Here is a 15,929-nt window from a genome sequence, read left to right on the forward strand (position 1 = left end):
CTGAGATATACAATACAATCATTCTATACTAGCTCCACTGTGAAGCTAATTTTTCATAAAGCAAGGTGGGAGTTTATGGACATTCTATTCTCCAAAGAGATTGTTTGCTATGAGTCAAACAAGTGCAGTTTGAGCTTATTATCAGTTTTGGAAATTCTTAGATGGCTGTAAATTGAAATAGATTTTTTTTAACAATATTAAATTACAAAAAGACTTGTGCAACATTAATATCTGTTTATGGCAAATATACAATTTACATTTAAAGATTTTTCTATATGCTTGTTCTTCTTCTGAATAGTAAATACTATGTAGCTCCATCATTTCCTGGTAACTAACTTCTGCCAGTCAAAGCAGCAAGTGGAAGTCTAAAAAAAGAAGAAGAAAATGCTTACCTGAGATGTTTACCCACATCTAACCAACCAACATTGAGCCAGGTAAAACCTTCAAGGCTCTTTCACACCCCCCAAAAAATTGCTAAATGCAATCTCAAACGCATTTTGCAGTTCGCGTTTTGTGATATGCGCTATGCTGGTCTCAATCAAAATGCAGCAGAACTACGGTTGCTTTTTAAGAAAATCGTAAATGCACTCAGTATGAATGCATCCCCAAGATTTCACTTGTAACTTTACTGTACTTGCGTTTGGAAAATCGCAAGTCTTTTCAAAAACAACACAGCCGATGTGAAAGAGCCCTTAAAGTGTAAAGAAAGAAAACATATTTGCCTAAGAAGAGGGAAACCTCTGCATCCTGTAGAGGCTTCCCACTTCATCCTCCAGAACCCCATTGCCAAGTGCGGACCCCCCCCCCCCCAAGAAATCCAACAATGGCTTATCTGATTGAAGAACTGGGCCATACACCTCTTCAGGAACATAAAAAAGGGGGGAGAACCGAGAGCCCAATATAGTGTAGTAAGTTCAGGCAATTAGTATAATGAAAAAGAGTAAGTTATATACTCACAAACCAGGGTTACCTCCAGGCAACCACTGTATACGCAGGTGAGGAGATTGACCTGTCCTCACTCAGGATTAAGAAGTCACTCTCTGTAGACGTGAGAAGAAAGGGGTATCCCCCTCCACCAGGGGTGGATATGTGTTATATTGTAAATTGAACAGAGGCGCCAAAAGGATAAAAACAGTATTTAAAATGTTTAAACATTTCTAAGGAGGCAGTGGTGGACTTACCTCCCTCAAGCAGACACAAAAACTGTGTAGTTCAATAATGAAAGATTAGTACACTCCAAGTTTTTATACAACGCGTTTCGCAGGTCTATACCCGCTTCATCAGGCAGTGGAGATAGGAGTACACAGCAAAATGTCAGAGTCACACCTGGCATTATTGAACTACACAGTTTTTGTGTCTGCTTGAGGGAGGTAAGTCCACCACTGCCTCCTTAGCAATTTTTCAACATTTTAAATACTGTTTTTATCCTTTTGGCGCCTCTGTTCAATTTACAATATACCTCTTCAGGAACGAGCATGGTTGTACCTGCACAGTAAGAACAAGCCACTCATGCACAAGCGGCTCCGTGCTACTACACAGGCGTGGCCGTGCTCACATGGATGCATGAAAAGGAGCGCGGCCTGGGTCTTCCTGAGAGTCTCTGGTGAACATTTATCAAGAGTGTCTGAGATAAAATATTAGTAGGCTTTTAGAAATCTGTGTAGAACTGTTTCAGAAATCTTAAAGGGAAGGTTCAAGCAAAATAAAAAAATGAGTTTCACTGACCAGGGGCTTCTACCAGCCCCATGCAGCCATCCTGTGCCCTTGTAGTCACTCACTGCTGCTCCAGTCCCCCGATGGCAGCTTGCCGACCTCGGAGGTCGGCGGGAAGCATTGCGTACATTTTTACGCATTCCCACTAGTGCAGGAAAATTAACACATACATTTTTACGCGTTACTGGTGGCAGTAATGCGTAAAAATGTATGTGTTAATGTTCCTGCACTAGCGGGAATGCGTAAAAATGTACGCAATGCGTCCCGCCGACCTCCCAGGTCGGCATGCTGCCAGCGGGGGACTGGAGCAGCAGTGAGTGACTACGAGGGCACAGGATGGCTGCATGGGGCTGGTAGAAGCCCCTGGTCAGTGAAACTCATTTTTTTTTATTTTGCTTGGACATTCCCTTTAAGAAATCACTAGATAGTGCAGATTCCTTCTTAAACTGTTAGGAATAGGAGGAGTTATGAAGGTTTCTCAGACAGCGCAGTGTGTGAGGGAAATTGCTGTTGCTGAGGTAACCAATACATCTGCTGTATTGCATCAATGCCCAGCACTGGAAGGGTTAAGCACAGAACAGCTTCACAGGACACCTGGCAGCAAGGGGGAGAAGCACTTCACAAATCATGCCTAGCCTGCACTGCTGCACTCTCTGTAGAACAGCTCATAAGCATTTATTAATTGGTGGCAGTTTAGGGATGGATTTGCACTTTTCTTAACTCTAGAAATCCACACTAAGCTGCCACTATTACATAGGATTTAAGAAGTTTCTTATCATGCAGAACTGTTCCTCTGCTGGTTAGAACAGTTTAAGAAGAAAAAACTATTGGTAATGCTTTGATAAATCTGGCCCCAGTGAGCAGCGGCAAGGAGGATACAGGAAGCCTTTACAGTACCCAGAGGCTTCCCTCTTCTTCTGCAAATATGTGTTTTTTGACCCAAACTTTGGCTTGGGTTCTCTTTAATGACAAACTGTACATAGTTCATTACAAGCTTTCGAAACTTTACGTTTCTTCTTCAGGCATAACCATATGGCATATTTGTCGGCATCTCTGCTCCACAACTACCACTGGACCATAACATTTGATGTTTCTAAAAATATCTTTATTTTATTCGTGTTAAACACAATAAATAAAACAAATGTGCTAAAAACACTAGACATTCCCCTTAATCACCAGATACCACTACAAAGCAAACCCACCTCTTATTGTACATTCCATTAAAAGACACCCAGGCTTATTTACAAAAATGAAAATGGACATCAGTGATAAAGGGCAACTTACAATAACTATTTATTGTATTTATAAAGTGCCAACATATTACGCAGCGCTGGACATTAGTTTAGGTTACAGACAATATTTAGGGGTGACATACAGCAAAATGACAATACCTGAATACAAGAAACACCAGATCATGCAGCACAGTATGAGTACAAGCATAGCCCCCAACCGTCCCGTTTTCAGTGGGACAGTCCCGATTTAGGGGGGCTGTCCCGCTGTCCGGGTATGACCCCCCAGTGTCCCGGGCGGCTAGGGGGTCAGATGTGCAAAAGAAATGATCGAGGCCCCAGCCGGCAGATGCGGTGTGTGGCATGTGGGTATGGGATAGTATTGTCCCCGTCCCTCCGAATGTGCCCCCCAGTGTCCTCCTGTATGCAGAGATAAGAGCGCAGCGGAGCGGGCAGTCTTACCATTCCTTCTCGCGTACGGGCATCTCTTGCTTCCACCTACTTCCTGTGACGTCACAGGAAGCGGAGAAGACCAGATGCCCGTACGCGAGAAGGAATGGTAAGACTGCCCGCTCCGCTGAGCTCTTATCTCTGTATACAGGGGGACACTGGGGGGCACATTCGGAGGGAGGGGGGGACAATACTATCCCAGACCCGCATCCCACACACCGCATCCGCCGACTGGGGCCTCGATCATTTCTTTTACCTCCTCACCCATGGGCACCCTCTCCCCACCCACAAATATTTTTTTTAATAAAGGATATATATAATGATTGACTAGGGGTGTGTCAGGGGGTGTGGTTGGGGTGTGTCAGGGTGTGGCTTAAGTGTCCCGCTGTCTCATCTCAAAAAGTTGGGAGGTATGGTACAAGGTAATGCTTAGTCACTGGAGGGGAGCATGGAGATTAGGCAAGTTAGGTTCACTCCGATGCATAGCATGGGTTAACAGTAATGAATGTGCATGATCAGGTAGGACACAAAAGGAGGAGGACCCTGCCCAAAGGCTTACAATCTAGAGGGAGAGGTAAGGACACGAAAGGTAGGGGACCAGAGTTCAGCTGTGGGTTTAGAGCACTTGTGAGGGGTAGTAGGCCAGAGTGAAAAGGTGAGTTTTGAGGGCCTTGTTGAAGATGTTGAAGGAGGAGGCTGCCCTAATGGGTGGAGATAGGGAGTTCCATAGTGTTGGAGCAGCTCTTGAGAAGTCCTGGGGGCGTGCATGGGACTGGGTGATGCGGGGGGCGGTTAGGCGAAGTTCATTGGAAGAGCGGAGTGAGCGGTAAGGCGTGTACCTCTGAGTAAGATCGGAAATGTAGGTTGGGCAGGTTTTGTGGACAGATTTGTAGGTCAGACACAGTATCTTGCATGTGATTCTGGACTGGATAGAAAGTCAGTGGAGGGATTTAAGGAGGGGATCCGCCATGGTGGAGCGATGGGAGCAGTGGATAATTCTGGCTGCCGCATTCATGAACTGCAGTGTGGCTGTTCAGGTCATAGGGAGACCAGACAGAGGGGCATTGCAGTAGTCAAGGTGGGAAATTATGAGGGCATGGATGAGGAGTTTGGTGGTGGCAGAGGTCAGGAAAGGGCGAATCTTACAGATGTTACGAAGGTGGAAGTTGCAGGAATTTGTGAGGTTTTGGATGTGGGGAGTGAAGGGAGAGTGTGGAGTCCAGGGTGACACCCAGACAACGGGCTTGAGAGGTAGGGCGAATGGTAGTGTGGTTAACAGTGACATGCACATCTGGGAGGTTCATGGATGGCCGGGGTGGGAAGATCATAAATTCCGTTTTGTCTAGATTTATTTTCAGGAACCTAGCGGACATCCAGGAGGAGATGGCTGATAGGCAGGAGGAGACCTTGTCCATGGTAGTGGTGAATATGTCAGGGGTGTGGAGGTAGATCTGGGTGTCATCTGCATACAGATGATCGTTAAAACCCATGGAGGAGATAATCATGCCAATGGCAGATGTGTATAGGGTGAACAGTAGGGGGCCAAGGACTGAGCCTTGGGGGACTCCATCCATGTTGCAGAAGTGGAAGGTTGAGCAAGGCACTAAAGCTATTAAGGTGTACCTGAGCCAAAACTTGGGTACAAAATTAGATTATTACCTAAAGAGGGGAAGCCTCAGGATCCTATTGAGGCTTCCCTCTGCATTCTAATGTCCTTGTCGCTAAAGTGGTCCGTCGGAAGATTAGCAACAAGGCATTGTTGCTAATCCTATTGGGGCCACGCAGCTCTTCTCCCTGTATCATGGCCGCGCAGTAGCCGTATGAGCCCACCAGTGCATGTGCAGTAAGCCGGAGCCGTGGGCTCTGTGCTACTGCACATGCGTGGCTGTGCTCCCGTGTCTACTGTGCGGCCACGCTGCAAGATGGGAAGGAGCACTGCCCCGATCTGGAGGGGAACAGTGCTCAGCGACGGGACATCTGAGTAGCAAAGGAAGCCTCAATAGGATCCTGAGGCTTCCCTCTCTTAAAGGGAAGGTTCAGGGAGGGTGGGTAAAAAATAAAAATCAATTTCCACTTACCTGGGGCTTCCTCCAGCCCGTGGCAGGCAGGAGGTGCCCTCGCCGCCGCTCCGCAGGCTCCCGGTGGTCTCCGGTGGCCGACCCGACCTGGCCAGGCCGGCTGCCAGGTCGGGCTCTTCTGCGCTCCAAGGCCCAAAACTTCTGCGTCCCACGCCGGCGCGCTGACGTCATCGGACGCCCTCCGGGCTCTACTGCGCAGGCGCAGTAGTTCTGCGACTGCGCAGCACAGCCCAGCGGACGTCCGATGACGTCAGCGCGCCGGCGTGGCCACCGGAGACCACCGGGAGCCTGCGGAGCGGCGGCGAGGGCACCTCCTGCCTGCCACGGGCTGGAGGAAGCCCCAGGTAAGTGGAAATTGATTTTTATTTTTTACCCACCCTCCCTGAACCTTCCCTTTAAAGAGGAACTCAGGTGAAAATAATGTAAAAAAAAAGTGCTTCATTTTTACAATAAATATGTATAAATGATTTAGTCAGTGTTTGCCCATTGTAAAATCTTTGAAATCCCCGATTTATATTCTGACATTTATCATGTGGTGACATTTTTACTGCTGGCAGGTGATGTAGCTGCTGCTTGCTTTTTTGGCAGTTGGAAACAGCTGTTAACAGCTATTTCCCACAATGCAACAAGGTTCACAGCCAGGACCATGGTCCTCAGAGTTTCTTGTGGGAGGGGTTTCACCACAATATCAGCCATACAGAGCCCCCTGATGGTCTGTTTGTGAAAAGGAATAGATTTCTCATGTAAAAGGGGGGTATCAGCTACTGATTGGGATGAAGTTCAATTCTTGGTCAAGGTGAGTATCTGATTTTGATCCCAAGCTTCGGCTCGGGATTGCTTTAAACGATTACCTGTGACACGAGGAGCACTGCTTGGACACTACTGCTTGGAGATAACTACATGCTCAGCCTGAAGACATACGCAATCAAGAAAACGTACCCAGAGGTTCTAAGGAACAACATGCTATTAGGTGCAAATGATTTCCAACCCTCATCTGGCTTATATCAGTTTACAGTGAATATTACGCATACTGCTCAGCTCCACAAATACTAATTCAGTAAACGGTCAATAACCTTTTTCCACTTGTTATTGAATTCACAAACTGTCAATCTTTAGACCGTCAGTATTTATAAAGAGTCCCATTATGCACAATATGGAGATTCAGAGGAGCTGCTGCTGGTGATTTTGCACTCATTGTGCCACAGTGAAAACACTAAAAACCAGGCCTGGATTTACATTCACAAGAACCTATAGGCACAGATGTCCTGGTACGTGGCACCCTGGACTTTGCCCTCCATGAACCTACAATAACCCACCGAAACTCTCCACAATTGTGCTGGCCGGCCCAGATGTCACTTCTCCCTCGGTTCCCTTACCCGACACAGGTAGCTACAGGTGCCCCTTAGTATTAGGTAGCCAGAGCTATGCTCAGTATTAAGTAGCTAGAGATGCCCCCGTCTGAAGGGAGATCTGGTTAGTGGAATGCCGAGACCCAAGTGGGAACCTCACATTTACATCGCTCGGGACTCTGCATAGGGAAGGAGGGAAGAAGGCCCTCAGGGGAGGAGTGAACCACCTTTCCATCATCAGGTGCCTGTAGGAACGTGGCTACAGTGCCTTATGGTAAATCCAGCTCTGCTATACACTATCGGAGAGTTTTTTTAAGACAGACACTCCTATAATCTTTATTTAGAAGCCATCACTATCTGTGCTGGCTAATTATGTGACTGTTATTGAAAAGGTAGCAATATGCTTATTTCATGACAACCGTGATGTAATACATATAGGGATCTCCTGGACCCTAATAGCAATGTATAAAAACTTCACCTAGGCAGCAGACTTGACACCAAGCATATATAATTGCTCTCTAAGATCATTTTTAGTGACATTAAAAACTTTAGCTGATCAGTGACTGTTCCCTGCTGATCTCAGGCAGAAACAAGGATTGAATTCCCACACCTGATTAGAAAGAGCTTCTGAACCGTCAGTTGCCAAAACTTTTGTTGCAGAATTAATCAACCAGTAACATTGGCTAATTAAAGTGAGGGAACCAAGTGCCACTTTTTTCCTGCAGTTTCTACTGGTTTCTAATAGCTGTAGGAGCTGCCATGTTTCCCCTCCCCTTCTAGCTACATTTTTTTATCCAGGGGCAGGTGTGAAGATGGCATCTGTGACTTCTCTAAACTCTTTCAAGAACAGTGTCCTACCCAACTGATGAAAGCTTTTGTTTGCTCTCTGCTAATGTGTGCTATACAATAATTACATCAGTCCTTATCTGCCTAAAATTTCTGTGGTCGGGGAGGCCTCAAAGGTAGGGCATTAAAATTCTCTAAAATTTGTAACAATGAGCATTCTTGATAGCTTGCATTTTTAATGTGCTGTTGAAATGCTCTGGGTGCTGAAATGGTGCTCGGTTAACTTTGGCACCTATTTCTTGCTAGAATTGTGTTAGAGGATACTTAGCATCTCCCGTGAAACAAGGTTTTCCTCAATTTTCACAACAGATCAGTAAAATGCATGTGATTTGTTTCATGTATCACAAACTATAGCAAAGTAGAGCTGCATAAGAGAAAACATAGCAATAAATATGAGATCAGCTCTGTGGGTATTTTGTATAAAAAAAGTCTTGTATTTTCGATGGGCTTAATGCATATCACAAAATGGACAACACTCTATTAAAATTATTGCCACAATCAAACAAATATGGATGAATTTGGGTCAGACCATGTTTAAAGTGTACCCGTGGCGATATGTGACATGATGACATAAACGTGTCTGTAGAGTGCAAACCATTAATAACCTGGCTTTTGTTTTATTTTGCTGCCCAAAGGAGTTAATTTTTAGGCATGGAAGTGACAGCTTCTGTCTTGTTGGTGCCTTGTCGGGAACATAGGAAACATCACTGATAAGCAAATTACAGCCATAAAAGATTTCCTGGCAGAATACAACTTCTGAGTGCAGGGGGAGATAGAAAAGGGTCAATAGTTCATGTCTTATCATTTAGGGACATTTCATAGGCTGCCACTGAGCAGAGACAACAAAACATTCAATTTTATTTTGTAAATGTTTAAATATAAAATAAAACCATGGGATATCTAAAAGGTCATTTTTAGGAGTAGGAGGATCAATACAATTGTTTATCTCTTCAGTTTATTTTCACCTCGGGTTCACTTTAAGGCTCAACATTGTCTTTCTTTTTAACTTTATAAATTTTAGTGTGCCCTATGGCCATGCTGGCATTTTCTGTGTTGTGACAGGTACCGGTATCATTCATTTACTTACAAAATTACTTAAAGGGAAGCTGAAAAAAGGACATCTACTTACCCGGGGCTTCCTCCGGGGAGCCAGCAGCTGAGAGCGGACCTGCAGCAAGGGACATAGCGGCTGCTGGGGGCTGGAGGAAGCCCGGGGTAAGTAGATGTCCTTTTTTTATGCAGCTCGGATATTCCCTTTAAGCTTAGCAGCAATTAGGGTTGTGTTCCCTTAAAGCAGAATTACAGTCAAAGTTTCCTTTCTGACACACTATTATAACTTATAAAAACTGTATTCTGTTTTTAAAAAGGGAGTTCAAATGGTTAAAATGTGTGCTTTCACTTTCTCCTGGAGCTTTGTCTTGAGATGGTGAAGCACTTAGTTGTCACCACTGTAAACAGATTTTTCTTTGATGTACAGAAAAAGAGAAGATAAGCCTTTGTTTGATAACAAACAAATAAGGATCAGGAAAAAAGAAGTTTGGTTAGTAAGGAATAAAAAATAAAATAAAAAAAACCTAGGTGCTGCACTGCACATAAGAGAAGACAGAACACTCCCTTTGAATAGTATAAGACAAAATCATGCACAATGGCTGCTACCATCCAATATGTACTGTAAAATATGGGAGAAATTGTGTTTTTTTTTACACCAGTGACATTATTTGTAACATAGGCAGGTAGGATAACTATATGGGCAAGAACAATCTGGGAGATAGGTTGTTGTTATATGCTGTGTCGGACTGCAATTCTGCTTTAAAGGTTAACACTGATTTTGTACAAAAAGAAATGTATAGAAAAATATAATTATACAGTACTTTCAAAAATATTGTCAAGAAATTCAAGTTAATTTCTGTAAGAACTTAAAGTATATCATAAAATGCAGCAAAACTGCTCTTTGTCTGTTTGCCATGTTAGATTGTCATCTTCTCCTGAACGGTTTTCAGAACTACCTTGTTGGTCATCTTCTTCAAACGTAGTACTATGAAGGTCTAAAACCTGATTTGTTTTCCAGTTTAACCTTTCTTCACTTTCATGCAACGTTCTGGCAGTGTAATAGTGCCACTGTTGTGACCCTGGTAAGGATCTGTTTAACTCAGCTGTTGTGCTTGTATAAATATGGGGGATGCTCAGTTGAGTTTGCAAAGATGAATTCATCATCTCATTTTTGAAGATGTGGGAAGTATTTATATTCTGCTGAACTGGGGGAGATGGAGATCTTGTTTCACCAACCCTGGTTTCCAAATGTTGTACGGTCTTGGGCACGTCGGTTCCCATTTGACCACTGGTAGGCATAAAGTCTGTCTTTTTCCATGGTGAGTGTGTTATGAAAAATGTCGACAAGTCTGGATGAACCACCTCATTTGTTTGCCTCCTAGGAAGGAATAATTGGCTCTCAGGTCTTATAGATAGTCCCTCTGAAGGCCTCTTTTCTGTATGAGAACATGGAGTTTCCATTTGATTTCTGGCTTGGGAATTAGCCTCTTTATTAGGAAACTGCAATTCTGGAGACCCAGCTGGTTCATACCTAATTCCAATTTGTGCCTTGGAAATTACCTGCTTTGGCGGTGTTGTCTGACCACTGGTAGGCATAACGTCAGTCTTTTTCTGCTGCAAGTGTGGTGTGGAAGACAATCCTTTTATTTTTGGAGACGGCTGAACAGTCTCATTTTTTTGCATTCCTGAAGGGGGTGCTTGGCTCTCATGTTTCTTACCTAGTGCCTCTGAAGGACTCGTTTCTGTATGAGAACAGTGAGTTTCCATTTGATTTTTGGTTTGGAAATTAGACTCTTTATTAGGTAACTGCAATTCTGGAGACCCATCTGGTTCACACCTATTTCCTATTTGTGACATGGAAATTTCCTGCTTTGGTGGTGTTGTCTGACCACTGGTAGTCTTATTTTGCAGAAAGTGTGATGTAGAAGATCCTTTCATTTTTGCAGAAGACTGAACTATCTTATTTGCTTGCATTCCTGATGGGGATACTTGACCCTCAGATTTCGCAGCTAGTGACTCTGAAGGCCTCTTTTCTGTATGAGAACATTGAGTTTCCATTTGATTTTTGACTTGGGAATTAGACACCTTATTAGGCAACTGCAATTCTGGAGACCCAGTTATTTCAGACCTATTTCCTATTTGTGACTTGGAAATTTCCTGCTTTGGTGGTGTTATCTGACCACTGGTAGGCATAAAGTCTGGGGTGTTTTGCTGCAAGTGTGATGTAGAAGATGTAGACAATCCTTTCGTTTTTGCAGATGGCTGAACAACCTCATTTTTTTGCATTCCTGATGGGGGTACTTGGCTCTCATGTTTCCTAGCTAGTGAATCTGAAGGCCTCTTTTCTGTATGAGAACATGGAGTTTCAATTTGATTTCTGACTTGCGAATTAGACTCTTTATTAGGTAACGGCAATCCTGAAGACGCAGCTGGTTCACACCTATTTCCCATTTGTGACTTGGACTTCTTCTGCTTTGGTGGTGCTGTCTGACCACTGGTAGGTATAAAGTCTGTCTTTTTTTGCAGCAAGTGTGGTGTAGAAGATGTTGACAATGCTTTTGTTTTTGCAGATGACAGAACAACCTCATTTGTTTGCATTCCTGATGGGGATACTTGACCCTCAGATTTCGCAGCTAGTGACCCTAAAGGCTTCTTTTCTGTATGAGAACATTGCGATTCCATTTGCTTTTTGGCTTTGGAATTAGACACCTTATTAGGTAACTGCAATTCTGGACACTCAGTCATTTCACACCTATTTCCCATTTGTGGCTTGGACTTTTTCTTCTTTTGTGGTGCTGTCTGACCACTGGTAGTCATAAAATCTGTCTTTTTTTGCTGCAAGTGTGATGTAGAAGATGTAGACAATCCTTTCGTATCTGCAGATGGCTGAACAACCTCATTTTTTTGCATTCCTGAAGAGGTTACTTGGCTCTCATGTTTCCTAGCTAGTGACTCTAAAGTCCTCTTTTCTGTATGAGAACATTGAGTTTCCATTTGATTTTTGGCTTGCGAATTAGACACCTTATTAGGTAACTGTAATTCTGGAGACCCAGTTATTTCACACCGATTTCCCATTTGTGACTTGGACTTTTTCTGCTTTGGTGGTATTGTCTGACCACTGGTAGGCATAAAGTCCATCTTTTCCTGCTTCAATTGTGATGTAGAAGATGTAGACAATGCTTTCATATTTGCAGGTGGCTGAACAGCCTCGTTTTTTTGCATTCCTGAAGGGGGTACTTGGCTCTCATGCTTCCTAGCTAGCAACTCTGAAGGCCTCTTTTCTGTGAGAGAACATTGAGTTTCCATTTGATTTTTGGCTTGGGAATTAAACACTATATAAGGTAACTGCAGTCCTGAAGACCCAGTTGGTTCACACCTATTTGCCATTTGTGACTTGGCCATATCCTGCTGTGATGGTGCTGTTGCAGACACTGTTTTCCCAGCATAAATGGGCTTAGAACTCGGTGCTTCTTGTTGTGAAGGAGAAGGCGAATCGGTCTTAATCATTTCATTGAATTTTTTGCCCATATCTACATTTGTTTCCCGTGGCACAAATGAAAAGCCAGTATCTTCCCTCACAAATATGAAGTCTAAATGGGGCATGGGACCAATGTAATTTAAAGCTGGAGTCATATCCTGTACATGGACACTTCTGCCATTGGTTTTGGGAAAGTCGTGACATGGTTGCAAATGTGAAGTCACAGCAGTGGCATCTTGTCCCTGAAGCTGTGGAGACTGAGCGGTTTCCTGCTTGAGACCAAGCTTATCATCTTGCTTATTTACATGCGATTGCCTAGAGCTCACAGCACTTTCTTTGATCTCTTTTAAAATTGTAAACTTCTGCGGGAGAGCAGGCCATTCTGCTTGGCTAATGCTCTGTCCAGCTCCAGAGTGATAAGGTGGCTCAATCATATTTTTGTTTGAAGGGAACAATGTAGATGTCTTGCTTGTTGGATATGTACTATTTTTTCCATGAATGTCATTTTGGACATGGGTCTGAATAAACTGTTGGTTGTGTGAAAGGGCCTGCATATGAGTATTGTCCCCTGAAGAAGAGCCTGGCATGTGACTTCCTGCTGGTTTGGTGTCTTGGTGTCCAGAATGGGAAGAGCAGAAGGTTAGAGTCACTGGTGTACCTTGTTGTATGTGCTCTGCACAAGTTCCTGGACTTACAGCTTGCAATTCAAGCTTTCTTCTCCCGTCTTTAAGCATTAAAGGAGTTCTTTGCGGCATGAAATCTGAAAAAAAAAGAAACAAACATGTTGTTGAAGAAGCAGATATTCAGTGTATATATTTTTCGGTGTATACAGTATATATTTCATGCTAAGATCAATCTTTTGGGCATGTTGGGTGGCAAACTGCCAATGTATGGCAGACTTTATTTGACCACCAGACAGGATCATAGAAGAGTCTGTCTGGTGGACAGCTGGTAAAAGGAGAACATACAAAAAACTGGCTGCCAGGGGAATATTAGATCTCTTTAGGAATACTTTAAAGGGGACCTGTAACTCAAAAAACAAAACGCTCACATACTTAAACACATAAAGGGAAGCCTCTGGATGGCTCAAAGGCTTCCCAATCCATCTTGGAGCCCACCACTGCTGTGGAGGATCCCTCCGTACATAGCCAAGAAGCGCTTGTATGATATGCTGACATGGCTGCTTTCACTTCCATGTATAGTTGTGCCTGCACAGTAAACCAAAGCCGCTCGTTTACTGCACATGCTTCACCGTACTCTTGTATACACCGAGAAAGGGGATGGCCACAAACTAGAAGGGTGTACCAGCAAGCAGGGGTGGGGTCAAGGGGGACAGGAGAAGCCTCTGGACCATGAAGGGGCTGTACATGGGTAAGTATCTAAAAATAATTGTTTTTGAAGTTACAGGTTTGCTTTAAAATTATATTGTTCATCATGGGCCAGTTTGAGCTTAGCGTAGCATATGTGTAACTATACTTGGAAAACCATCAAAAATTGGAGAAAAAAAAAAAGAACTTTGTGATGCAAATTGTAAAGATGTGAAAAGTCAAACAGATTTTAACCTGGCAGTCCACTGGTATCATCTCTGCACCCAATGTCGCAGCTGTGTTTACTCGCCATAGAAGAAAATCTCCCTGCTGGATAGCACAATAACTGATGGTGGGGGAAGCACGGTGCCAAGTAACCCAATCCTGTAAGGCCTGGCAGATTCCCTGTCTTCAGCCTGAATCTTCTCTGCGCGCTTCACCTTGCATAGCATGTCCCTGATCAGCCAAGGGATGACAAGAGCATCGTCCCAGCATTCTGTTACACCCAGGCCTACAAGTGCGCATGCTACAGAGACTGATGGAAGGAAGACAGAGATACTGGCAGAACCCACTAGGCAAAGACAGGCAATGCCAGGTAATATCAGCATGTAGTACGGGATGCACTGTGGAGGAGCAAACTGTGATCACAGCAGAAGTAGACAGACAGGAAACAGGGAGGACCGCAGCTCTGAGCTTCTGGTAACCACCACAAGGCTTTTCAAGACGTAATTAACACTAGAAGGTAAGCTATTAAGTATAAAATATAACTTTTATTCACATATAGTTTAACCACTTAATGACAAGCAGGTGTATTAAAACATCCTGCTACAGCCTCTTAACGGCTCCAGTGCACGCACCTGCGCGTTTGCACGTGAGATCAGTGGGGAAAAAAATACACCTTTATTTTCAAATAATATATTGTCACCATACTTTGTACTAGGGACATAATTAAAATCTTGTGATAACCAGGACAAATAGGCAGATAAAATGTGTGGGTTTTATGTACAGTATCAGTGTTTATATTAAAACTATATGGGGATGAAATTGGAGAAATAGTGTATTTTTTAATTTTTTCCTTGTTTTTCCCTATAAAATGCATAGAAATTAAAGTAATTACTGAAAACAAATATCAACCCCAAAAAGCCTAATTAGTGGTGAAAAAAAACCAAGATATAGATCATTTCATTGTGATTAGTATTGATTAAGCTATTGGCAAATGAAAGGGATGAGGACTGAAAGGTGAAAATCGCTCTTGTCTGTTAGGGTAAAAACCCATTTGGGGTGAAGTGGTTAAAATTCAGACTGCTCAATAGTATGCAAATTGATTATGACCTTATCAAGGGCAAGGTCCAAGGTCAGAAATAGGTCCCTCTTTATGAATACAGACAAATTATTGATAGGACCTATAAAAATATACCCTTGAATGGAATGCTACTATTTACATAAAGACCCCCCCACCAATCCGACATGTTTCACCCCTAATAATTGGAGACTTCATCAGGGAAAAAGTGCATAGTGCTAAGGGTGCAAGTGCATAGTGCAAACGCAGCATTCAAAAATACACTTCTAAATACAATCAGAGTGACATTCTCGCATGCTCTAGCAGCAGCCAGGCTAAGGTATAGGTTTGTAGGTCCTATCAATAATTTGTCTGTGCATGCATTCCACATCTTAATCACTCTTACTGTAAAGAACCCTCTCCTAAATAAATGGCTAAAACTTTTTTCCTCCATGCGCAGATCATGTCCCATAGTCCTTTGTTAAAGCCTAGGGACAAAAAGCTCATGTGCCAAGCTTTTATATTGCCCTCTGATGTATTTATACATGTTAATTAGATTCCCCTCTGATGCTGGGAATACACGGCTTGATTGTGAGCCATTAAGATGGCTTGATATATAATTTCCAACATGTCCGATCTCCCGCCCGATTCGCCGCTCCATTCCGGATTGAAGTGAATGGAAAAAGATAAGCAAAAGAGCAGAAGAGAAATATATGACTTATTGACCTTATCTAGCCTCTGCCCTCTAGAGACAGTTCTCATCCAGGAAAGAGTTTTTTTATGGCTGTACTGTAATTCCTAGTCAGTGAGGGTTACAGTTATAGTCAGACTAGGTGGAGAGAAACTGATTGCTGCATACTAATTAACTTTCATAATGTGTACTCTTTTAGGCAGGAAAAGAAAAAAAAAAAAAGAAAAAAGAAAGAACTCCAGCCTAGTTATATGCACGATTGGCACTGTACATACACATGTCTATCTCATCATGTCACCTCAGATATACTTTATGCAGTTTTAAATTAGGTAAGGTGCAAACAGATAAGGCAAGATGAATCATGAGAAAAGCATTTTGAATTAAACGGAAACCTCCCTGCCTTGTGCCGCTAATTACCCCCACAGCAAGACAGGAAATCCTGGACAGTTTTATGGGAAC

At 43.3% G+C, this 15,929-nt stretch overlaps 1 protein-coding gene across 3 annotated transcripts in view; it reads right to left on the reverse strand.

The window, feature by feature from the left end:
• Nucleotides 1-214: 214 nt before the first annotated feature.
• The window catches only part of LOC137521698 (uncharacterized), a 33,356-nt gene continuing 17,641 nt past the window's right edge, over nucleotides 215-15,929 (reverse strand). Inside the window, exons 4-5 of one of the 3 annotated variants that reach the window (XM_068241323.1) lie at nucleotides 10,276-12,953; nucleotides 215-365 (exon numbers count right to left, since the gene is read on the reverse strand). In XM_068241323.1, coding sequence (XP_068097424.1) covers nucleotides 318-365; nucleotides 10,276-12,953 — 2,726 coding nt within the window. In that variant the 3' untranslated portion in view covers nucleotides 215-317. Of the gene's footprint in view, nucleotides 366-8,087; nucleotides 12,954-15,929 lie in introns of those variants that run through there. The other 2 variants (XM_068241322.1, XM_068241321.1) reach the window with 2 other exon arrangements.

Source organism: Hyperolius riggenbachi, chromosome 6 (genome assembly GCF_040937935.1).
Source record: "Hyperolius riggenbachi isolate aHypRig1 chromosome 6, aHypRig1.pri, whole genome shotgun sequence".
NCBI classification, from domain to species: domain Eukaryota; kingdom Metazoa; phylum Chordata; class Amphibia; order Anura; family Hyperoliidae; genus Hyperolius; species Hyperolius riggenbachi.